Source organism: Hylobates moloch, unplaced genomic scaffold (genome assembly GCF_009828535.3).
Source record: "Hylobates moloch isolate HMO894 unplaced genomic scaffold, HMol_V3 SCAFFOLD_128, whole genome shotgun sequence".
NCBI classification, from domain to species: Eukaryota; Metazoa; Chordata; class Mammalia; order Primates; family Hylobatidae; genus Hylobates; species Hylobates moloch.
Window position 1 is genome coordinate 39,679 of NW_026652403.1, and position 27,169 is coordinate 66,847.

The following is a 27,169-nucleotide window of genomic DNA, read 5'->3' on the forward strand; positions in this document are numbered from 1 at the left end:
TAATTGATAGTTTTAAAAAAACTACCAATTATCTTCATTTTCAAAAGCTTTTAAAAATTAACACTTTTAAATCTGCACATTTGATCTTATCTAATAATTTGTGAGTTGGTAACAGCATCACATCTTCATTGCCTAAAGTTAAGCATCACAAGCCCAGTACGGGTGCAGTGGTCAATTTCACACTGGGAAATACAGAAGGAGAAAGGATCTTTTCCTTAAAGCTGCAATCTCTTCTTTGGACGATCATTTAACTATTAAAATCAATTTGCTAACAAAAAGTTAATGTCGTTGGTAATCAGAAAAAAGATGACTTACTCAGACTGCTCAGCTGGCGTATGATAGCGGCAAGAGTACTATTGGTTACACATTCAAGTTCGCTGGTAATCCCTTCAGGCAGAGCTCCCCGGCACAAGTGCCGGGGCTCAATGTTCCTCTTCACTAAAGGCATGGCTCACAATCTGAAAACTGAAAACACATTCTTCATAAGCTCATATTCACATTTTAACAAATCTGGAATTTTAATTGCCTTGAAAATTGGCTATTTTCCAGGAATTTTCATTATCCTAAAATTTCTATGTGACAGAATCAGCTAAAATGCAACAAATAGTGAATTACTTTAGTGAGTTTTATAGATCCTGAAGGTATATGTATAGTATAATCTCACTTTATAGAAAAATAATATATTCCATATTTCTGACCTTTCTCTTCACTGAAATGTGGAGAGGAAAGGCAAAAAGTCCACATGTACCAAGAGCAAGAGAGGAGACAAAAGCCACAAACCTGAGGACCACTTAACCAGATTAAGAGACAGGAAGGGCCACCATTATGACATCACCCCAGCTGTCCCATAGAACTGGTGTTTATGGTTTCTTTGAATAAACATAGAAATTGACCCTCCAAGTCTTGAAACCTGAGCAAGTTACATTTGTCTTATCTGAATTGCTTTCTCAGGCAACCATCCATCAGGTCTTCCAGGTAGTATTAAAAAACTAAAACTTACTAGGATCATCTCATCTGGACCATGAGAAGTCAGACTCCTCACCCATCATGACTGCTTAAGACCACCTGTTTCCTGTTGATCAACTCCTCTTCCTTATCTCTCCCTAATTCCTGTTTTCTCACATATAGTTACCTTTCTTCCTGCTATATAAACCCCTAATTTTAGTAGGTCAGGAGGATGGATTTGAGGCTTATCTCCATCTCCTGAGCTATAGCACCCAATCAAAGCTTTCTTCCCTGGCAACACTCATTGTCTCAGTGATTGGCTTTCTGTGTGGCATACAACTGGACCTAGACAAACCTCTGACATTTTGGTACACCTAGGCTGCTAACTGGGGGCAGCAGGTGAATGTCCCCATTTACCATCCCAAGCAAGTAAGCCCACCTGAGCCACAGAACCTTCTCCCTCCCTACAAAAGGGTCAGGAGTAGGAGGCACCAGGTAAGTGCGAAACGGGAATTGAGGGTAGATAAAACAGGAGAGGTGGCTTTTAAAACTCCATTTAAGAATGCCTTCTCCCTTCCTGGGCTGTCTTCCTCCACCCAACTCAGGATGTTTTACTCTCTGGAAAAGAAAGGTAAATTAAAGAATTTGAACTTGGGACTCTAGGCATAGCTAAAAGTAGGGGGAGGAAATGTACTGGAAACAGGAATATTAAAGTCTACAATGACTGGTGAGACAGCTCCCCGACCTCTTGTTCCACTTGGCTCCTAGAACACAGGCAGCCTGGCTTTTACTCCCATCCAAAAACATTAGAGCATTCCTTCCTGGGGAATGTTTGAAGAGAAAAGATCTACAAATATGAACACTGCGGGGGGAGGCTTTCCCCTGTTGAAACTGCCAGCCAGGCAGTAACACCTGTCAAAATCTCCCCAAGCACCCAGAGTGCACCAGCTTTTAGTCCCTCAGACTTAAATAAGAGTCAAGGATCACCAAACACTTCAGGAAAGCCTTCTCCAACATCCTAGGCATCCCTTTCACCCCCTCTCACCCCCCTCCTCAAAAAGGAGATGATGATAGGCCAGGCTCAGTGGCTCACGCCTATAATCCCAGCACTTTGGAAGGCCAAGGTGGGTGGATCACTTGAGGTCAGTAGTTCGAAACCAGCCTAACATGGTGAAACCCCATCTCAACTAAAAATTAAAAAAAAAAAAAAATTTAGCCAGGCGTGGTGGCACATGCCTGTAATCCCAGCTACTCAGGAGGCTGAGGCAGGAGAATCACTTGAACCCAGGAGGCAGAGATTGCAGTGAGCCAAAATTGTGGCACTGCACTCCAGCCTGGGTGACAGAGTGAGACTGTCTCAAAAAAAAGGAGATAATAAATAAAAACTTTCTATTTAAGGAGTTTATACAGTTTCAAACCTCCTAATCATACAACCAACCTCATCTTCATACAATACTAGAAAATCCAATGACTAGAATATATTTTCATTTTGACAAGATTATTGACATAGTTTGGATGTTCGTCCCCTCCAAATCTCGTGTTGAAATGTGATCTCAAGTATTGAAAGTGGGACCCAGTGGGAAGCTTTTGGATCATGGGGGTGGATAGCTTGGTGCCATCCTCCCAAGGTTACTAATTCCAATAGATGGAAAACAACTCACCCAAGAGGGCCCTCTTCAAATGCAAACCAACCAATCCAGAGCCCACACACCTACCACCTCCTCGATGTGGCTCTCACACTCCTAGCCACTACCCACCTGCACATCATCCCATGACCAAACTACTAGACAACTAGAAACAGCCCCCAAGCTGAGAGCCCATTGAAATTATTCAAACCCGCCAATCCTGACTCTGCTTCCCCTGCTTTGTCCACTCCTTCCCACAGAAACCACAAAAAAATGCTCCGGCCCACAGTTACCCCTCCCGCTCTGCCTCCTGAGGGACCCTGTGCTTCCTATGTGGCCCTGCGTGGTGTGCTGTGACCCCCTCCTCTTGGGAACTGTAACAAGCTATCTTTTCTATGGCAATTGTCTCCTAATCTGTTGACCTCACTACACCTCACATTTCCTATAAATACACACTATTTTAGAGCAACAGGGTGCTCTGAGAGGGATTTGGAAGGGACAACATATCGGCACTTCATTCATTTCCCCATTAACCATCCCAAGCAAACTGTAGGGTCTCTGTGCCTGGCAGAGGCAGGACTCACAGCTGTCTTCTTCCCAGATGAACTATAAGCTGCCTGAATTTGGGACTGAGTCCATGAATTCTGTGTTCACCACAATGCCCTGAACAGTCCTCGACACAACCTGATTATTCAAAAAATGTTTGCTGATTGTACAGCCATAGACATTTACATATATATTTCTCTTTGGCCTTCCCCTGGGGTACTTCATATATTGTTGTTCCAGTATTTCAGCTTTGACTAATTAATCCCCAGCCTTCATTTCTCATGTTCATTAAATCTCTATTTGGAACTCTTATGCCTGTATAAATACAAAAGACAACAGAGAGAGGCCATGCTACCTGTCTACAATTTCAGAGAAGAGGGCTTTGCAGCTCTTCTTTAAAGTTCTAATAATGTAGTAATGATTTTTATGGTTTTCAAATTCAGTGTCAATTACTTGTCTTAGTTTAGTGGTGCTATACAGAGTACCTGAGACTGGGCAGTTTATAAAGAAAAGAGGTTTATTTGACTTATGATTCTGGGCAGCTGCACCTGGTAAGGGCCTCAGGCTGCTTCCACTCATGGTGGAAAATAGGAGGACAGTGGGTGTATGCAAAGAGATCACATGGTGAGAGAAGAAACAACAGAAACCAAGGAAGCCAGACTCTTTTTAACCACCCACCCTCACAGGAAGTAATCCATTCCCACAAGAGTGAGAACTTATCACACAGGGAAAGCACTAATTGATTCATAAGAGATCCCACTAGGCCATACCTCCCAACATCTAGGGGATCAAATTTCAGTATCAGTTTTGATGGAGACAAACCACATCCAAACCATAGCAGTACTCTAACAAATGCATTCTTCTCCCAGACAGCTTTTATCTTCTCTAACACTAATTTAGTTTTGAATAAATTGAAGAGTAAGGAAGAGTCAAAGGAAAAAATGCTGGGTCAGTGATTACCCTTGAAAATACTTTGCAATTACAAAAATAAACATTTAATGAACTAATCCAGTTAGTCACCAACAGAATACTTAAGTACGCCTCTTGATTCCTTTATTGGAAGAACTATGACCCGTCCGAATCATTCTTCAAAGTCAGTCTGTCTGTGAAGAATAAAACAATGATTGCTAATAAAATGTTTAGGACTATTAGAGGTTATATGAAGTATTAGTGTTAGGTCTGTAGTTTGTCCAGCTTTTCTGGGAAATATCTCAGTTTAGAGAGATAAAACCTGGTTCACGTTACTGTGAACTAGATCCCAGACATGGCTGAAACTGGGCCAGGGTCCTTCCCTAAGAATTTGGAGGTGGGACTATGCTATCCAGCTTGGTCTGGCTGCTCTCTTCAACTATGGAAATGGATAACTCCCACCACATGAAATGGAGAATGACAAAACTAGTCTGCAGCAAGAAATCAGGATGAAATAACCGAGAAACGTTGACAAAGATGCATTAAAGACAAGAATTCCCCATCAGCTCTGCTGAATCTCCCTTAGACCTCATGGCAGACTAGGAAAGCTCGCTGACACCCAACTCCCTCTCCTCCCACTGCAAGGGTCAGGTTTGCACTGTGGTTTGATGGCTCTCTCAGCCTCCCCAGTTTCTACCCCCTTTTCTTTTACATAGGTGGTATCCTTAATCAAATCCTGTAGCTGTGATCCCATCTTGGTGTCTGTTGCTCAGACCCAGACTAACCCAAGTGCCCTGAGAATGATCTGAGAAAGCAGGTGGTGAGATGGGGGATCTGGGACATGCTCACAGACCACTCTGCAGTTGAGGAGGCCATCCTAACTGATAGGAGGGTAGTCCCTGGCACAGGTCATGGCTCAATTGCTAAAGATTACAGTGACGGTGACCTGAAAAATATCCAAATGAAGGGATATGCTTCATGTCCAAGGCAATAACGCAGATTCAGTGGAAAAATGCCAGAAAAGCAGCAGAGGTGGCTAGTCACTGCTAAAGTCGTACTAATGCCCTGCATAAGGATAACGGGATACTGAACTGCAGTTAACAAGCAGTTAACAGCTAAATGTGAGGGCAACAGGGTCTTCCTAGTGGGTACAAAGTGGTCTTTGCCACCACCTGAATTGGATGGGCAGACAGAATGGAAAGCTGTGGGTTTCCCATTTCCAAGGTCCAGCTGTGAGAGTAAAAGCTGGAAATGTTTACATCTCAGCCAAGGTAAGTGAAGTATGCAGGTCTGGGCCCTGAGAGAGGAAACCTGGCATTCTGAAAACTGGGATGGGGAATTCTAGATGAATGCCTATGATATTGTTGAGTCCAAACAACCTACCTGCAAGTCCCTCAGTTGGGACTCTCTGGGCTTGCACTTGGCTGAGCTGGAAGATGCTGCAGAGGCCTCTCCCCTACAGGGCATCAGGCACCCTCCCCCTGCAGGCATTACATGCAACTCTTCTTTCTGGATGCTAAGTTGATAACAAAATACGAATTCCAGCAACAACCTAGCTGTGAAAGTGCTGGGCCTAAGAGAGAAAAGACAGCAACACCGTCATGCTGTCTGGACAGAACGAGCACAGGGTGGCTAGCACACAGGAGGCCTTGGTAAGACACACATGCTCCAGAGGGTGGCAGATAAGCCCTATGAAGATTCAGGGTCTGGCAACTTCAGTGAAGTTCTGAGGGACCCAGTGCTCAGAGGCATGCTGGGTATCTCCTCCTAAGGAAAAGACAATTTGTTATATCTTGCATCCCCCAATGCTGAGGAAGCCCAGTGCCAATTAGGTTGGGTTCTGGGGGCAACACACCTGGGATATGGCTCTGGTCCACAGACTGCATGACACGGCAGCTGCCAGTTTTGAGTGGGGCTCAAGACAAGAAAGGACCCTTCAGCAGGTCTAGGCTGTGGTGCAAGCAGCCTGGCTGCTAAGGCTGTACGACCCAGCAGAGATATTGGTGGTAAAAAATAAAAATAAGTTCTGTTCCAAGATGGCCGAATAGGAACAGTTCTGGTCTGTAGTGCAACTCCCAGTGTGATCGACGCAGAAGACAGGTGATTTCTGCATTTCCAGCTGAGGTACCTGGTTCTCTCATTGGGACTGGTTGGACAGTGGGTGCAGCCCATGGAGGGCGAGCCAGAGCAGGGCGGGGCATTGCCTCACCCAGGAAACGCAAGGGGTCAGGGGATTTCCCTTTCCTCGTCAAGGGAAGCCATGACAGACTACCTGGAAAAACAGGACACTTCTGCCCAAATAGTGCGCTTTTCCCATGGTCTTAGCAACCAGCAGACCAGGAGATTCTCTCCCGTGCCTGGCTCGGCAGGTACCACACCTGCGGAGCCTTGCTCACTACTAGTGCAGCAGTCTGAGATCAACCTCTGAGGCAGCAGCCTGGCAGGGGGAGGGGCATCCGCCATTGCTGAGGCTTGAGTAGGTAAACAAAGCGGCCGGGAAGCTCGAACTGGGCAGAGCTCCCCACAGCTCAGCAAGGCCTACTGCCTCTACAGACTCCACCTCTATGGGCAGGGCATAGCTGAACAAAAGGCAGCAGAAACTTCTGCAGACTTAAAAGTCCCTGTCTAACAGCTCTGAAGAGAGCAGTGGTTCTCCCAGCATGGTGTTTGAGCTCTGAGAACAGACAGACTGCCTCCTCAAGTGGGTCCCTGACCCCCATGTAGCCTAACTGGGAGACACCTCCCAGTAGGGGCCGACAGACACCTCATACAGGTGGGTGCCCCTCTGGGATAAAGCTTCCAGAGGAAGGATCAGGCAGCAATACTTGCTGTTCTGCAATGTTTGCTATTCTGCAGCCTCCGCTGGTGATACCCAGGCAAACAGGGTCTGGAGCGGAGTGCCAGCAAACTCAAACAGACCTGCAGCTGAAGGACCTGACTGTTAAAAGGAAAACTAACAAACAGAAAGGAATAGCATCAATATCAACAAAAAAGACATCCACACGAAAACCCCATCTGTAGGTCACCAACATCAAAGACCGAAGGTAGATAAAACCACAAAGATGGGGAGAAAGCAGAGCAGAAAAGCTGAAAATTCTAAAAACCAGAGCATGTTTTCTCCACCAAACGATCACAGCTCCTTGCCAGCAATGGAACATAGCTGGACGGAGAATAGCTTTGGCGAGTTGACAGAAGTAGGCTTCAGAAGGTCAGTAATAACAAACTCCTCCAAGCTAAAGGAGCATGTTCTAACTCATCGCAAGGAAGCTAAAAACCTTGAAAAAAGGTTAGACGAATGGCTAACTAGAATAAACAATGTAGAGAAGACCTTAAATGACCTGATGGAGCCAAAAATCATGGCACGAGAACTTCATGATGCATGCACAAGCTTCAATAGCTGATTCAATCAAGTGAAAGAAAAGATAATCAGTGATTGAAGATCAAAATAATGAAATAAAGTGAGAAGACAAGTTTAGAGAAAAAAAAGTAAAAAGAAACGAACAAAGTCTCCAAGAAATATGAGACTATGTGAAAAGACCAAATGAATGTTTGATTGGTGCACCTGAAAATAACAGGGAGAATGGAATCAAGTTGGAAAACGTTTTTCAGGATATTATCCAGGAGAACTTCCCCAACCTAGCAAGGCAGGCCAACGTTCAAATTCAGGAAATACAGAGAACACCACAAAGATACTCCTTGAGAAAAGCAACCCCAAGACATATAATTGTCAGATTCACCAAGGTTGAAATGAAGGAAAAAATGCTAAAGGCAGCCAGAGAGAAAGTCGGGTTACCCACAAAGGGAACCCCATCAGACTAACAGTGGATCTCTTGGCAGAAATCTTACAAGCCAGAAGAGAGTGGGGGCCAATATTCAACCTTCTTAAAGAAAAGAATTTTCAACCCAGAATTTCATATCCAGCCAAACTAAGCTTCATAAGTGAAGGAGAAATAAAATCCTTTACAGACAAGCAAATGCTGAGAGATTTTGTTACCACCAGGCCCCCCTTACAAGAGTTCCTGAAAGAAGCACTAAACATGGAAAGGAACAACCAGTACCAGCCACTGCAAAAACATGCCAAACTGTAAAGATCATCGATGCTATGAATAAACTGCATCAATTAACAGGCAAAATAACCAGCTAACATCATAATGACAGGATCAAATTGTCACATAACAATATTAACCTTAAATGTAAATGGGCTAAATGCCCCAATTAAAAGACACAGACTGGCAAACTGGATAAAAAGTCAAGACCCATCAGTGTGCTGTATTCAGGAGACCCATCTCACGTGCAGAGACACACATAGGCTCAAAATAAAGGAATGGAGGAAGATCTACCAAGCAAATGGAAAGCAAAAAAAACAGGGGTTGCAATCCTAGTCTCTGATAAAACAGACTTTAAACCAACAAAGATCAAAAGAGACAAAGAAGGCCATTACATAATGGTAAAGGGATCAATTCAACAAGAAGAGCTAACTATCCTAAATATATATGCACCCAATACAGGAGCACCCAGATTCATAAAGCAAGTCTTTAGAGACCTACAAGGAGACTTAGACTCCCACACAATAATAATGGGAGACTTTAACACCCCACTGTCAATATTAGACAGATCGAGACAGGTTAACAAGGATATCCAGGACTTGAACTCAGCTCTGCACCAAGCAGACCTAATAGACATCTACAGAACTCTCCACCCCAAATCAACAGAATATACATTCTTCTCAGCACCACATCACACTTATTCTAAAATTGACCACATAGTTGGAAGTAAAGCACTCCTCAGCAAATGTAAAAGAACAGAAATCACAACTGTCTCTCAGAACACAGTGCAATCAAATTAGAACAAAGGATTAAGAAACTCATTCAAAAGAGCACAACTATGTGGAAACTGAACAACCTGCTCCTGAATGACTACTGGGTACATAACGAAATGAAGGCAGAAATAAAGATGTTCTTTGAAACCAATGAAAACAAAGACACAAATATCAGAATCTCTGGGACACACTTAAAGCAGTGTGTAGAGGAAAATTTACAGCACTAAATGCCCACAAGAGAAAGCAGGAAAGATCTAAAATCGACACCCTAACATCACAAGTAAAAGAACTAGAGAAGCAAGAGGAAACAAATTCAAATGCTAGCAGAAGGCAAGAAATAACTAAGATTGGCTGGGCATGGTGGCTCAAGCCTTTAATCCCAGCACTTTGGGAGGCCGAGGTGGGCAGATCACCTGAGGTCAGGTTTTTGAGAACAGCCTGACCAACATAGAGAAACCCCATCTCTACCAAAAATACAAAAAATTCGCCAGACATGGTGGCACATGCCTGTAAGCCCAGTTACTCGGGAGGCTGAGGCAGAATTGCTTGAACCCGGGAGGCAGAGGTTGTGATGAGCTGAGATGACACCATTGCACTCCAGCCTGGGCAACAAGAGCAAAACTCTGCCTCAAAAAAAAAAAAAAAAAGAAAGAAAGAAATAACTAAGATCAAAACAGAACTGAAGGAGATAGAGACACAAGAAATCCTTCAAAAAACCAATGAATCCAGGAGCTGGTTTTTTGAAAAGATCAACAAAATTGATAGATCGCTAACAAGACTAATAAACAAGAAAAGAGAGAAGAATCAAATAGACGCAATAAAAAATGATAAACGGGATCTCACCACCAATCCCACAGAAATACAAACTACCATCAGAGAATACTATAAACACCTCTACACAAATAAACGAGAAAATCTAGAAGAAATGGATAAATTCCTGGACACATCACCCTCCCAGGACTAAACCAGGAAGAAGTTGAATCTCTGAATAGACCAATAACAGGCTCTGAAATTGAGGCAATAATAGCCTACCAACTAAAAAAAGTCCAGGACCAGACAGATTCACAGGCCTAATTCTACCAGAGGTACTAAGAGGAGCTAGTACCATTCCTTCTGAAATGATTCCAATCAAGAGAAAAAGAGGGAATCCTCCCTAACTCATTTTATGGGGCCAGCATCATCGTGATACCAAAGCCTGGCAGAGACACAATAAAAAAAGAGAATTTTAGACCAATATCCCTGATGAACATCAATGTAAAAATCCTTAATAAAATACTGACAAACCAAATCCAGCAGCACATCAAAAAGCTTATCTACCATGATCAAGTCGGCTTCATCCCTGGGATGCAAGGCTGGTTCAACATATGCAAATCAATAAACGTAATCCAACACATACACAGAACCAACGACAAAAACCACATGATTACCTCAATAGATGCAGAAAAGCCCTTTGACAAAATTCAACAGTCCTTCGTGCTAAAAACTCTCAATAAGCTAGGTATTGATGAAACGTACCTCAAAATAATAAGAGCTATTTATGACAAACCCACAGCCAATATCATACTGAATGGGCAAAAACTGGAAGCATTCCCTCTGAAAACTGGCACATGACAAGGATGCCCTCTCTCACCATGCTTATTCAACATAGTATTGGAAGTTCTGGCCAGGGCAATCAGGCAAGAGAAACAAATAAAGGTATTCAATTAGGAAAAAAGGAAGTCAAATTGTCCCTGTTTGCAGATGACATGACTGTATATTTAGAAAACCCCATCGTCTCAGCCCAAAATCTCCTTAAGCTGATAAGCTACTTTGGAAAGTCTCAGGATACAAAATCAATGTGCAAAAATCACAAGCATTCCTACACACCAATAACAAACAAAGAGCCAAATCATGAGTGAACTCCCATTCACAATTGCTACAAAGAGAATAAAATACCTAGGAATCCAACTTACAAGGGACGTGAAGGACCTCTTCAAGGAGAACTACAAACCACTGCTCAACAAAATGAAAGAGGACACAAACAAGTGGAAAAACATTCCATGCTCATGGATAGGAAGAATCAATATTGTGAAAATGGCCATACTGCCCAAGGTAATTTATAGATTCAATGCCATCCCCATCAAGCTACCAACGACTTTCTTCACAGAATTGGAAAAAAATACTTTAAAGTTCATATGGAACCAAAAAAGAGCCCACATTGCCAAGACAATCCTAAGCAAAAAGAACAAAGCTGGAGGCATCACACTACCTGACTTCAAACTATACTACAAGACTACAGTAACCAAAACAGCATGGTACTGGTACCAAAACAGAGATATAGACCAATGGAACTGAACAGAGGCCTCAGAAATAACACCACACATCTACAACCATCTGATCTGTGACAAATCTGACAAAAACAAGAAATGGGTAAAGGATTCCCTATTTAATAAATGGTGCTGGGAAAACTGGCTAGCCATATGTAGAAAGCTAAAACTGGATCTCTTCCTTATACCTTATACAAAAATTAATTCAAAATAGATTAAAGATTTAAATGTTAGACCTAAAACCATAAAAACCCTAGAAGAAAACCTAGGCAATACCATTCAGGACATAGGCATGGGCAAGGACTTCATGACTCCATGAGTCCCTGTGCAGTAATATCAAAAGCAATGGCAACAAAAGCCAAAATAAACCAATGGGATCTAATTAAACTAAAGAGCATCTGCACGGCAAAAGAAACTACCATCAGAGTGAACAGGCAACCTACAGAATGGGAGAAAAATTTTGCAATCTACCCATCTGACAAAGGGCTAATAACCAGAATCTACAAAGAACTTAAACAAATTTACAAGAAAAAAACAACCCCACCAAAAAGTGGGCAAAGGATATAAACAGACACTTCTCAAAAGAAGACATTTATGCAGCCAACAGACACATGAAAAAATGCTCATCATCACTGGCCATCAGAGAAATGCAAATCAAAACCACAATGGGATACCATCTCACGCCAGTTAGAATGGCAATCATTAAAAAGTCAGGAAACAACATATGCTGGAGAGGATGTGGAGAAATAGCAACACTTTTACACTGTTGGTGGGAGTGTAAATTATTAGTTCAACCATTATGGAAGACAGTGTGGAGATTCCTCAAGGATCCAGAACTAGAAATACCATTTGACCCAGCGATCCCATTACTGGGTATATACCCAAAGGATTATAAATCATGCTACTATAAAGACACATGTACACGTATGTTTACTGTGGCACTATTCACAATAGCAAAGACTTGGAACCAACCCAAATGTCCATCAATGATAGACTGGATTAAGAAAATGTGGCATATATAAACCATGGAATACTATGCAGCTACAAAAAAGGATGAGTTCATGTCCTTTGCAGGGATATGGATGAAGCTGGAAACCATCCTTCTCAGCAAACTATCACAAGGACAGAAAACCAAACACCGCATGTTCTCACTCATAGGTGGGAACTGAACAATGAGAACACTTGCACACAGGGCAGAGAACATCACACACCAGGGCCTGTCGGGGGATGGGGGGCTGGGGGAAGGACAGCATTAGGAGAAATACCTAATGTAAATGATGAGTTCGTGAGTGCAGCAAACCAACATGGCACATGTATACCTATGTAACAAACCTGCATGTTGTGCACATGTACCCTAGAACTTTACGTATTAAAAAAAAAACCAAAACTTAACAACAGTAAAACTCACCATGCCTGAGAGCCATGATTACTAGCTATGTAAACATTATTGCTGAGTTAAAAACATTTATAAGATAATTAAAATGCCCCTTTTCAAACATGTTCCTTACAAAATAAATGCCCTGAGACTCAAAAACTAAATAAATAAAAACAAAAATTTAAAAAATAAGGAAGACAGGACAATATGGAGTTTGCGGCAAGCTCCAGCAGGAGAATCAAAGGCAAGGCCCTAGGACCTGCCATCACATCAGAATATTAAATGCACTATATTATCAAGACCTGGTAGAGATCACAGAGAACCAGGGGTCCAGGCATGCAAAGCTCCCCAGAATGAGCTAAGTTCTGTCAGTCAAGTTATTAATTCAAACTAGCAGCAGTTGACCATAAAATAGAAATGGGACATTCAAGATTGAACCACAGTAGAACCACAGGATACAAGTGAGTCCCGTGAGCAGGAAGCCCAGACCTCCAAGTCACCCCCAAGAGCTGTAGTGCCCCTCCCGTGTGCCTAGGTTACACAGGCAGCGGATTCATACATCCAGGGGAAGGAGGAAGGAAAGCCTGAGCTTGGTTTTTCAGAGGGATCAGCTCAGCACATGGGTGTTAGTCAAAAATGGACTGTGTGTGCTGCAGCAGTATTCAGGATGGCCCTCAGAGACAGTGGAAAGGAAAATCTTCCCAGCAGGTGGAGCTGTGGGCAGGACACCAGTTCATGACACCGCATAGCTTGATCTGAAATGCGTGCAGATGTGTGGGCGGTGGCCAACAGCCTGGTTGTATGGTCAAGGTACTGAAATAAAAAGAACTGGAAGATGAGGAACAAGGAGATCTGGATAAAGGCCATGTGGGTAGAAATTCGGGAGTGGGCACGGAGTGAAGATTTCTGTATCACTTGTTAACACCCACTGGAAAGTTTCCCACCAAAAGAGACACTGAACACAAAGCAGGCAAAATCCGCCAGGCTGCATCATCGAGAAATCCACCCAGAATTATCAGCCTGATGGACCCCACACATCATCGCATCTGACGAGGGGACCCACTTCACAGTGAAGGACGTCGAGCGTGGGCCCATCGACGGGATTCAATGGTCACATCACATTTCAAACCACCCAACACGGGTCCATTCCACTGAATGCTGGGCCAGCCTTTTCAAGGCACACTGAAGCACAAGCTTGCCAGACACTCTGAAAGGATGGTCATACTCCACAACACAGTACACTTATAAATCAGAGGCCTCTAGATGGCAATGGGATACCGAGGAGGAGGACATACGGGCTTAGGCACCTAGGGCTGGAGGCAAGAAAAGCCCTACTTAATGATCACCACCAACAGCCCAGGGGAACTTTGTGCTTCCCATTCTGCACCAGTGGACATTGCAGAGCTGGGGGTCTGAAATGGGGCACACACTTAGCAGGAACAAGGCAAAGGTCTCACTGAACTGCAAGTTCTGGATGCCACCACAGTACTTTGGACTCACGTTACCATGGAATAGAAAATGAAAAGAGGAATCTCCATACTGGCAGAGGAAACTGACTCCAGCCAGCAGGAAGAGGTAAGACTGTGTTCATGCAAAGGAGGCAGGAAGGAATCCAGGTGATCCATTCAGGATCCTTGCACTTGTAATCTTACCTTGGCAACCCCTCCTGAGAGGAGCCAGGTAGCTTAATTACCTACCTTAATTCATACTTGCTGTGCTAATTCTGTGTGCATGTGCCCTCACACATGTGCAGCACCTGCTGACACTTGCTAATATGTCTAACCTCTTACTGCAAACTCTCATGGTGGGGTAGGGGGTTGTTCTCTGCACCTTGTTTTAGAAAAGTTTCCTTGTAGAACAATTTTGTTTTCTTTTGCTGTGCCCCTGGCCGAGACTGCGGTTCTAATTTCTCCCTAACATATTTGTTTGTTTTGTTTTCTTACTATTTGGAGCCCCAGGCAGATGGCAAGCTATTTCTCAGGATTGGCAAGCGCAGGTTTTCTACCCAACTTTTATGGGATTTGACAACCCTTTGAACATCCCAGCGTTTATTCTGAGGTCTCAGTTCTAGCTCATTCCATCAGGTTGGCCTGAAACACATTTCCATGTACGGGCGGCATTAAACCCTAGCCTCTAGCTCTAAGCATCCTCCCTCCGACTCTCTCAGCTCCTAACACCTAGGGAAGATTGTTGATTCGTTCAAGCATGGCAATGTTTTAAAATACTATATATTTTAAATATAAATATATACATATATATACATGCATACACACATACTTGGTTATACTCTATCCAACATTTGTATGTACAACTTGGGTAGCTAATTTTACCTCCTACTGTCATTTGTGAGGATTCTCTTAAGAATTCTTAGCCTTCGTTTTAATTGTCCCTTCATTACTACAACACCTACCACATTTCACGTCCCCCCAGCCCACCCCAATGTATCCTCAAATGTATTCTGAATGAATAAACAGTGACACATATAAACTTTGACTAGGTATAGGTGAAAAACCAAAACGAAGAACCAGATAGATATTGAGGACACTAGTTACAGGAAAAGGGGTAGACAATGTTGCATGCAGAGCAATAAATGTACACTCTACTTTGATTTACATATTACCCTATCAAAATAACTCCATGAGTCCCTGTGCAGTAATACTAGTTACACCTTCCCTGCCTGCCTTACAGGTTGTTGAGAGGCTCACATGAAAATAAAAAAAAATAGTATAAGATGTTGATAGTAATATAATTTTAATTAATTTTATATTACCAAAATAAGATACTAACATTTGTTCTCTCATTTTATTTCTCACGCAATTAATCTAAACCTAAATTTCTCCTCTAATTTTACATGTTGTGCAGTTAAATGCCTGAATACCAGCACTGAACTTCTCCAATTGGTACTCTTCCAATTAAAGCCAAATGATTAAAGAATTTCAAAATCATATCAATGTGCTTTCTACTTTCTTGGTTATACTCTATCCAACATTTGTATGTGTTTATAGCAAATTGGGTAGCTAATTTTACCTCCTACTGTCCTCAGAGAGGAGTTGTTGAAGATGTCAACAATAATTGTATATTTGTCAACTTCTCCCCTGAGTTCTATCAGTTTTTGTTTCTGTATTTTAAAGATCCGTTGTTGAATGTAGCCACATATTTAAGATTATTAAGTCTTCTTGGGGAAATGATCCCATTATCATTATGTGATGTCCCATTTACCCCTAATAATAATCCTTGTTCCGAAGTCTATTTTGATATAACGGTCATTCCTTATTTTGATTAGTGTTTACAAGTTTTTCCTTCTAATTTTAACCTTTCTGTGTCTATGTATTTAAAGAGAATTTATTTTGGACAGCATATGGTTGTGTTGCTTTTTTATCCAATTTTACAATCTCTGACTTTTAACTAGGGTGTTTAGATCATTTACATTCAATGTAATTGTTGATGTGGCTGAATTTAAACCTTCCATCTGACAAAGATTCTTTGCTTGGCCAAACTTTAGTCAGGCTTCTGAACCTTCTGCTAGGCCCATCTGTGCACCTTCTTTGTAAAATTCAGTTTCTAGCAAAGACCCCTGCTAAATGTGTTTAGCAAGAACATTCCTTGCCATCCTCAAAATTTGTTTATCCTCAATATCTCATCAGGTTCCTAACTGTCCACCATCCCCCAGATGACAATGCATCACCCTGGCTATCTTCAGCAAGAATCCTCTTAGGCATCAGCCAGAATTCTCGTAACCCCTGACGTCCTCCTCTTAGTACTTTTCCATCCACTGACCCTCTCACTAATCCTTGGCTGTAAGTCCCCACTTGCCCATGCTGTATTCAGAGTTGAACCCAATCTCTCTCCCCTACTGCAAGATGCTGTTGCAGTGGCTCCTCTACCTTCTGCAATGGTCCTGAATAAAAGTCTTTACCATGCTTTAACAAGCTTTATTAAATAATTTTTTCTTTAACACATACTGCTAGTGGTTTTCTATTTGTCCCATCTGTTCTTTGGTCCAAAAGCTCTTTTTCTGCTTTCTTTCAGTTATTTGTTATGATGTCATTTCATCTCCATAACTGGTTTTTATTCTTTTTACATTTTTCATAGTAGTTGCTCTAGAGCTTACTATATACATATACATTTTTAGCTTATCACATGTACCTTCGAATAACACTAAACAACTTCATGCACAGTGTGAGAACACTGTAACTTTAGAATAATGTGATGGTGTATTTTATGTGTCAACCTGCCTGGGCTAGGAGATACCCAGAGCTGCTGAAACATTATCTCTGGGTGAGTCTGTGAGAGGGTGCTTCTGAAAGATATCAGCACTAGAATCAGTGGACTAAGTAAATAAAGAACCACCCTCACCAATGTGGGTGGGCATCATCCAATCCATTGAGAGCCTGAACAGAACAAAAAAGTGGAGGATGAATTTTCTCTCTCTCTCTTCTTAAATTGGGACATCCATCTTCTCCTGCCCTCAGACATTGGAGCTCCTGGTTCTCAGGCTTTCACACTCCAAGGCTTAACACCTGCACCACCTTCCCAATCCCAGGTCCTCGAGTCTTTGGCAATGGACTGGGAGTTACACCATCAGCTAGGCACAATGAAACACCACTGGCTTTCCTGGGTCTCCAGTTTGTAGACAGCAGATCATGGGACTTCTCAGCCTCCATAACTGTGTGAGCCAAATCCGTAATAAATTTCCTCATGTATCTATATATCCTATATGTTCTATTTCTCTGGAGACCCCCTAATATAAACAGTATATTTCTATTTTCTTCTTCCATGCTCTGTCCAATGTTGTCATATATTTTACCTTTTATAAACCCCACATTACTATTGTTTTTGCTCTGGACAATTATCATTTAACATAATTAAAAATAAGAAAAAATATAACATATTTATTCTTTTTTACCATTTCAGGATTTCTTCATTTCTTTGTTTAGATCCCAACTGCCATCTGATGTCCCTTCTGCCCAAGAACTTCCTTTCATTTCTTACAGTGCAGATCTGTGGCAATAAATTCCCTCAGCTTTTGTTTGTCTGAAACATTCTTTATTTGGTCTTTAATTTAAAAAGATATTTTTGCTGGGTATAGAATTATGCATTGACAGGGTTTGAGCTTTCTTTTTCTCTTGATACTTTAAAAATGTTATTTCACTGTCTTAACGACTTTCATAGTCTCTGACAAGAAGTCTGCTGTTATTCTTACCCTTGTTCCTCTGTTTGTAATGTTTCATTTTCTTTAAACTATGGCTGCCTGCAAGACTTTCCCCTTTACCTTGGGTATTTCAGCAACTTGATTCCAGTGTTGCTAGAACTTGGAGGGTTCTTAAAAAAAAAAAAAATCCTGCTTGGGGTTCTCTGAGATTCTTGGATCTGTCTGTCTTATTAGTTGTTTCCTGTCTCTCATTAATTTGGGATCATTCTTAGCAACTGTGCCGTCTAGTGTTTTTTTCTGGACAGTATCTTCTCTTTTCCTTCTGGGTTTCCAATTACATATGTGTTAGACTACTGATACTGTTCCATAGTTCACAGATGCTCGGTTTTGTCATCTCTCCGCTTCCCCACTCCACTTTCCTTTCCTTGTCTCTTTTGTTCCACTGTTCCTTTTTATATTCTGTTCATTTAGCTTTCATTATTTTCTCGGCTACATCCAGTTTGCTAATAAACCCAATTTGTTTTTACATTTCCAACAGTTTCCATTTAACTCTTAAAAACTTGTTTCCTTATTTCTGTTGAAATTTTCCATAAGTCCATGTGTGTGGCCCACTTTTCTCAATACATTTTTCAATATATTAATTATAGTTATTTTTAAGTTCCCATATCTAAGTTATCTATGAGTCTGTTTCCATTGATTGCTGATTGCTTTATCTCTTGATTTACAACACGTCATTCTTTCTTGCCTTTTTTTGTCTCATAATCTTGTGCTGAATGCTGGATATCATTTGCAAAGCAGTACAGACTAAGTAAACAGTATTTCTTGTCCAGCAATGAATTTGCATGTTCTTCTAGCAAGCCATTACTAAGGTTGATTGAGTCAACCTAGTCAGGGTTTGAGGGAGATGGCTGCTACTGTTATCTGATACACCAAGCATCAAAATCCCCTAGCCATGGGCTGCTGTCTTGTGCCTAGTGTGCTAGACTTTGTTCAGTGTTCCTGACCTACCCTGTAGTTCCTTGACATTTATGTCACAAAAGTGGCACAAATTTCTCTTTACATTCTTGCTCTCCGGAGATGACTGCTATTGCTATGTTACTAAGTGCTAGGCTCCATGCTCTCCCTGGCCCAGCCTAAATTTTAGGAATGATCCATATACCTGGACCTCAGAGTGGGGCCTTCTCAGGATCTGAGCATCTCTTCTCCAAGGCAACTAAACTCTGCCTGATATTTGTCCCTGTCTTGGGCATGAAAGAGTTCCTGTCCCTCATGCAGCAAAAAGAGAACTTTGCATCAGTGAAAGATCATGAGCCTAAGAGGCTGTCCTGCTTTTGCTATTACCCTTCATCCCAGAAGCAGAGGATCCTGCTGGTCACAGGGCAGGAAAGAGGGTTTCCCAGACCTCTGCCAGAAGTAGATCTTTGCTGAGTCCTATGGGCTACAGGTTTTGTTGCCCTCCTGGGAACTCTGTCATAGGACAGAAGGCTGTGGCGAAGCAGGTGTTACATCATGCCTGTCTCTCAGTGGCAGATGAGATTACCTCCCGCAGTACAGCACAATCAAAAGAGGTTCTGTCTAGTCTCCAGGCTTGCTCATAAGCTTTCTTAAGAGTACCCAGTGGAGGGCTGTAGAAAACAGCTTATGAATAAGTGTAACCTTCCCCTTGTATCTGGGTAACTGGTTATTCTAAACTGATGCATTAGCCCATATTCAACCTTAAGAATGCATTACAATTTTTGCTGAATTCTTCTTATGCACTTCTATGGTGGTTACCTGTTCCCCCTGTGCTCTGCTAAATGTGAAACAGTTCAAGTGTCCTGTCTACTCTCAGACGGGCTTGTCACTCTTTGGGATTTAAGAAAAGTTATTGCTTTGTAGATCTAGATCATCTGGCCTTTTTTGTTTCTTAAAATAGAAGCAATGTTCTCTTATATCCTAATAGGAAGAGAAACTCCACCTTCACAGTAAGAACAAGGGTAACATATCAGCTTCTTCTTTTGTTAAGACATTGAGCTGGTAACTATTTTCACACAAAAAAAAGAAAGAAACAGTAAACAGAATTTTTGTGGTTTTTTTTTTGAGACAGAGTCTCACTTTGTCTCCCAGGCTGCAGTGCAGTGGTACGATCTTGGCTCACTGCAACCTCCATCTCCCGGGTTCAAGTGATTCTTCTTCCTCAGTTTCCCGAGTAGCTGGGATTACAAGCACCCACCACCACGCCCTAAGTAAACTGATATTCTTGATGAGTGAACATATGAGTACACTCTTAAGAATTTATGTGTGCAGACCCTAAAGTGAGCAGATTATTTTGGAAAGAAAAGAACACCACCACTACTCTATTAACATGCATAACAGCTTTCATGCATAGAATATACTGTAATGGGGCATATAAATTAAATTGAAGCCCACAACTGTGATCATTCTCCACTGAAGTAAGCGTTCATGGGATGCAGAGTAACATGTTAACTGCATTAAGTCTTTATTATATATTTTAAAACTATATTACTGGTAGTTAGAGGTAGCTGACTATACAAAATTAACTGAATAGATTTTGTGGTGGATTTCTTTCTCCGCTATGCAGCCATTAAAGACTGACCTTTGAGCTTTTAGAACAACCACAGTTTGCAGAACCTGACAGTGTTAATGATTCTCTCTTCTAGTCCTTATGTGCTGGTAACCTCTGCTCTGATTGCTGCATGCCAGGTAATTACAGCACAGTGCATGATAGCACTAAAACATGTGGCACAGGCTATATTATACATACAAAACTAAATGTGTGTATACTGCAGATGTTTGGCTTTTTAACCATGTTTTACTTGTATGTATGAGTTTTGCCCTCGGAATGAAAGTGACCCAAGCAAAAGTAGCCAGGGCTCATAGAGCAGAGTGACACAATGCTGGCCCAAGCCCTTCCTGTGACCTTTCCCCTCAGTATGGCCTTCTCATTTTGAAGGACAAGGGCTATGTCTGCCTGCCTCCACTTTACAGCACTCTGCTTGGAATCAAGTGCCTACTGACAACTCCCAAAATACACTCACTAACATAACATTCCCATTGCCAAAGGAAGGGTCTCGGCTTCCTAAACTCCTCACTTGGCACACTGCCTTCTAGAGCCACACTGCTTCTTTTTAAAGCTTTATTAAAAGTTGTGATTTAGGAGGAGGGAAGGAAGAAAGACCACATAAAATTCAATCAACCTCATTTCACTGGGACAAATGTTCACACTTTGCACTTTGAAACGTGGTATGTATATTTCTGCAGGATGGGAGACAGAGAGGTATAGTGAAGCAGCAGTGGACTAGGAATTGGGGAACCGGGGTTCTAGTCCAAGTTCTGCCACTAACACTACATGACTCTGTGCAAGTTTCTTCATCAGGGTGGGCCTCAGTCTCTTCTCCTGCAGAACAGATTTGCTCTCTTGGGTTCCCTCCAGCTCTGGCATGCTTTCCTTTTCAGCTAGACATTCAGCTGGCTTTCAGAAACTACCGTATCAGATTCACCTACTCTCCAAACATTCAGTGTGTTTTCATAATGCTTTAGCTAGTGGAAATGCAAAAACCGAACAAACAAAAATAAAACAAACCCCCTTCCTCAAGATGCTAATGGTTTAGTGGCAGAGACAGGCATATAAATAAAGTTACAACACAGTGTGACAAGCACTACATTAAAGGTATGTCTCATTCCTGGAAATTAAAACACAACTAGAAAGACTCCATTCTCAGTGGGGAATGGGAGATGACGGCATCATGGACCCCCCAGCATCCTGCTCGGCATCGGGAAGCTATTCAACAGACGTTTGAGGATGGAAGAGTGAAGCTCTCACTCAAGGCTTAGAAGCAGCATTCCACCATTTTAAAACATCACTTAGCTTTTGCTATACAGCCTCAACAACTAAATAATAAGTCTCCCAGAAAAAGGCAACTTTGTGTCTATGGAATAATGTAATGAAAAACCTTTGTCAAGTACCTATTTTTAGAGGACATTCTGGGACATAGTTTGACTTTCAAGGGCCACAAAATGGCACCTAAAGATCCTCCAGGTAGAAGCCAATATGGTTCTAACTGAAAAGGGAGAGATTCGAAGTCTAGGTCGAGATTTCTCTCCACCAGGGTTTTCACCATTAGCTCCTGTCTTGCAGTTTCTCTGTTGTGGGAAGAAACCTTGAAGTGAGTAAAAGTGAAGAACAACGTATCATGGGTTGGGATACAGAAGTGGTGTGGGAGCCTGTGAAGATCAAGACTTTGGTCTCCCCTGCCCTTCTCTTCTAGCAGTGGACAGGGTAAAGGGAGCTCTGAAAAAAGCTGCTGTTCTACAACTTACCACCCTCTACATATCTATACTTCAATTAATTTTTATGCTCTGTGTTATGCTCATTTTAGTTCAGACTTTCTAAAGTTAAATAAATTACTAAATTCCTATTAGATAAAAAATATTTTTAAAATATACCCGTATTTTATTTCTAAGTCCCTTTAGACCATCGTGTCCATTTAACTAGATACTCAGAACATGTGGGACTGAAGAATACATTTAATATTTGAACCTACATCTGTTTTACAGTCCTTTATTGTGCATAAAAATTTATTCTGATGCACGTTACTAACCCAGGAACCTCCAAGATGCTTTGACCAGGAACTATTTTTCTTTCCTGTTTTGACCAGCCAGATAAAATCAGCTATTTAATAAAAAAACTTTTAAGATGAATGGAACCTTGGAGATCTAGCATAACTTTATTTTACAATCAAAGATCAAGACAAAGAGACCCAAAATCTCCTGCATCCTGGAGTAGACACTAAAATTTCGGTCTCTCACTTCCACTGGTGCTCTGCCCACTACACCATTGTAAACGCTTCCTACAGGTCCCATTTATAAATATGCCAATAAGCCAAGGCTGCTTCATTTCTGTGTCTTACCAGGATAAAAAGGCAGCCAAGGAGGGGAAAGTTGTCTGCTTTGGTATCCAAGTAATCCTTGACTTCTAATATGATGCTTCTATTCATTCTCTTTCCCTCTATCCCAGCAGGTCCCTCCCCATTCTTAACTCTCTAAGCACCTGATCATTTGTCATGAAGAGTCAGCTCTGACCAAAAAGGAAGAAAGTGGTTTACATTTCCAAGGTTCCTTTTATATCAGATTTTATTATCTTATTAAACAGATGGCTTTGTCTGGTTCTTCAGACACTGCCTTGTTGCTGATTGCATGCATAAGCTTCAGACTCCCTATCTTATTCTGTTTTGTATTTTTTATATACATGACTTTTTATAACATGACTAACCTTTGGTTAACCATCAAGTTGACCCAGATATTTGTATCCATCCCACTTCCCTGGCCAAGGATGCGATCCATCCACCTCTCTGCAGACCATGATTCAGTACGACATCTGGTAAGGCAAATTCCATTTGATGTCTGCCAGGAAGCTGTGTGCATAAGACTAGAATATATACCCAGCCTCCAAGGAGACTTATGGAAATGCTGCTGTGGGTAAACTAAGGAAAACAGCAGTTTAAGGTGATATTTCAGACAAGGAAGAATAACAATCTCCATTTCCTTGATTTGGGATTAAATGTAATCTACTTTCCATTTAAGGCTGCAGCATATGCTAAGCATATTTCTCCATTAAAATGAGACACTTATAAGCAGGTTGTGTATGGCATGTGTGTATGTGCATAACCTTAGCTCATTTATAGGAAATCCTTTCAAAAATTATATAATTTGAAATGGAAGATTAAAGAAATAGAATATAATAGAGCACCTAGACTAGGCTTCTCCTTTGTTTCAAATCCACAGAAATGATGAAAAACATGTACCTTTAAAATATGTGCAACAATACTACAGGACTACAAATGATAGATAACCTCCAAAGTTGAAAGGCAACGGGATGAGATTAAAGGAAGAAAACCACAAGCCAAAAATATGACAGGAAGGACTGTGGCCATGAGATGTGTGGTTGGAGAACCATAATGAAAAGATTTAGGCAATTTACATCAGAGAAATACAAATGGCAGCCAACCATCAAATTGTCCTTCGAAAGAATTATATCTAATAAAACTAGGAATATGCATACTATTGACCCTAGCATTTCCATCTCTTATTCTGAGAAACATTCTCACTTTGCACAAGAATTCATGTACAAGAATGTTCACAGCAGCACTGTTTGACATAAACTGGAAATGACTACCAATAGGGGAAAGGTAGCTGTTAAAAAGAAACAAGATAAATATATATATATGGAGTGACCTCCAAAACATAGCAATGAATGAAAAATCAAAGTTCATAATTACAGTATGCCATTTAGTAAAAAGTATTATGTAGTCCTACATACATATGAGAGAGATGGGGGGGCGGAGGTGGGGGTGACGGCAGGGAGAGAGAGAGAGAGAGTGTGTGCGTGTGTCAGAGAAGGAAACATCTCAAATTCATAATAATGGATTATCTCTAACGGGGGAGGAACAGAGCTGAGACTCAAAAGGTACTTTAATTGCAAATGTGTTACAAGTTTTTAAAATACGTATATATTCAGGTGTTATTTGCATGATCAATATTTTGATTTTGTACAAACAACTAGAAGATACTGGATATGTCAATAACAAACCATTACAGGAAAAAATTGTAATAAAGTCAGCAATGGACAAGAAACTTATTAATTTTTTTAACAAAAAGAAGGCACTAATAGTGAACATGGCTTTCCAAATAATCACAGTAAGTGTTAATGGGTGAACTCACTATTAATGGCTAAGACTTTGTATTAGTCTGTTTTCACACTGCTATAAAGATACTACCGAGACTGGGTAATTTAGAAAGGAAAGAGGTTTCGGAGGTTTCATTGACTCACAGTTTCACATGGCTGGAGAGGCCCTCAGGAAACTTACAAACATGGCGGAGGGTAAAGTGGAAGCAAGGCACCTTCTTCACAAGGCAGCAGGAGGGAGAATGAATGCAGGAGGAACTACCAAACACTTAAAAAATCATCAGATCTCATGAGAACTCACTATCACAAGAGTATCATGGGGGAGACTGCCCCCATGATTCAATTACCTCCACCTGGTCTCTCCCTTGACATGTGGGGATTATGGAGACTATGACTCAACATGAGATTTTGGGTGGGGACACAGCCAAACCACTTACAGAATGTGCCATGCACTGTTAAGAATTTTACATATATTAGCTCATTTAATTCTTATAAACTGAGATAGAAACTATTAACATTTCCATTGTATAGGGAAGAAACAGGCACCAACAGTTAAGTAAACTTGACAGACACCACACAGCCAGTTTATGCAGTGCCTGAATTCAACCCCAGGCAGCCTGGACTCAGTCCATGTCCTTACCACTCACCAAACAGCCTCCACTGAACAAAGCAACACACAAACTGAGTTGTTTGGGTTTTGTAAGATAAATATTCAAGAATACATCTAAAATCAAATAACTAGGAGCGACAAAAATGAAGAGATTAAAAACATACACCAAGCAAATGCTAACAACAAAAGGGAGTCAGGCTCTAAGACACAAAAGAAACTCAAGGTGAATGCAACAAAAACAGATGGAGGTGAAGACACTTATCATATTCAATTGGTAAAAAAAAAAAAAAAAAAAAAAAACAGTAAAAATGACAACTATGAACTTTTATTATCCTTTTGTAGAAGACCCAACATACTTTTCTCAGAAACCAACAAAGACCAAGATTTGAATAATACAATTAACAAGTGTTAACTGATAGTTTTTTAAGATGTTATACCTAAATGTGAGAATGCATATTTTAAAAAACACGGATAAGTTGTAAGAAAAAAGCTATGAATTAGATCACACAAAAAAGTTAACTGCAATCACACAGAAAATTACAATCACACAGTAAGCACAATACAATTCAATCAGAAATGAACATGTAAAAATCAAGGGATGTTGGTAAATTGTCTCCAGCATTTTCATCATTGAATCTGAATCTGGCCCTGTTCTGGCTTCTGACCTTGTAATACTTCAGGTAAGGCCTTCGACTGCACCCCAGGGACACCGAGTCAATACTGATGACAGTTGGAATGGCACATCTCCAGCCTCCAGAAATAAAGAGCTGACCATCCCAGCCATGCAAACACATTCACTAATTAGGGGTCTTCTGTCCTGCACAGGTATTGACTCATGTACAGCCTAAGTGCCCTGCCAGAAAATGGAAGAAAAGGAAGAAGATGACAAAGAGCAACTACTTTTATGGGGGTTGGGGAAAGTGCGAAAAATAAAACCAAAAAATAATCCCATATGGCTCCCAAAAATTTCATTCTGGGGTAAAAAGAAAAAAAATGCTATTAAAATGAATAAAAGTACAAATCATATATCTGATAAAGATCTGATACAGAATATATAAAGAATTCTTGAAACTCTATAATAAAGTATCCAATTTCTTAAAATGGGCACAAGATTTGAACAGACACTTCACTAAAGAAGTTATGCAGATGGGCAAGCAAGCACATGAAAAATGCTCAACAGCATTAGTCATTAAGGAGAGGCAAATTAAAACCGCAGGAGATATGACTGCACACTGATGAGAATGGCTAAACTTAAAAAGACTGTTCATACAGAGTGCTGATGAGAACATGGATAAACTGGAACTATCATCCACTGCTCAAGAGAAATAAAATAATCTTTGGAAAATGGTTTGCAAGTTTCTTAAAAAGTTAAACATACACTTATCACATGATCCAGCCGTTCTACTCCTAGGTATTTACCTAAAATAAATAAAAGCACATGCCCACATAAAGACTTGTATACGAATGTTCATGCAGCTTTATTTGTAGCAGCCAAAAACTAGAAACAATCCAAGTGTCCATTGGCAGGTGAATGGATAAACAAACTGCATTATGTCCATACAGTGAGGTACTATTCAATGATAACATGGAATGAACTACTGATACATGCAACAACAGAGATGAATCTAATTATGCTGAATGAAAGCCAGATGAAAAGACTACATACTGTATTATTCCATTTACATAACATTCTAGGAAATACAAACTTATCTATAGGGACAGAAAGCAGACCAGCGGTTATGTGAGGGTAGGAGAGAAACAAAAGGGAAAGATGACCAAGGGCCATGAGGAAACAACGGTCACCAGTTCATCTACATTGATGGTTTCATGGGTGTATACGTATTTCAAATAACTTATCAAATTATACATTTTAAATAAGCATAGTTTACTGTATGTCAATTATTCCTCAATAAAGCAGTTTAAAAATGAATCTGTGGGCCGGGCACGGTGGCTCACACTTGTAATCCCAGCACTTTGGGAGGCAGAGGCAGGCGGATCACAAGGTCAGGAGATCGAGACCACCCTGGCTAACATGGTGAAACCCTGTCTCTATTAAAAATACAAAAACTAGCTGGACATGGTGGCACATGCCTGTAACCCCAGCTACTCGGGAGGCTGAGGCAGGAGAATCGCTTGAACCAGGGAGTCAGAGGTTGCAGTGAGCCGAGATTATACCACTGCACGCCAGCCTGGTGAC

The 27,169-nt window shown here is 41.1% G+C and overlaps 1 protein-coding gene across 3 annotated transcripts in view; it reads right to left on the reverse strand.

Annotated features, from left to right (window-relative positions):
• The window catches only part of LOC116464028 (actin-binding protein WASF3), a 68,517-nt gene that overhangs the window by 38,909 nt on the left and 2,439 nt on the right, over positions 1 to 27,169 (reverse strand). For 2 of the 3 annotated variants that reach the window (XM_058434952.1, XM_032147299.3), the window contains exon 2: positions 316 to 465. In XM_058434952.1, coding sequence (XP_058290935.1) covers positions 316 to 448 — 133 coding nt within the window. In that variant the 5' untranslated portion in view covers positions 449 to 465. Of the gene's footprint in view, positions 1 to 315; positions 466 to 698; positions 769 to 27,169 lie in introns of those variants that run through there. The other variant, XM_058434951.1, reaches the window with a different exon arrangement.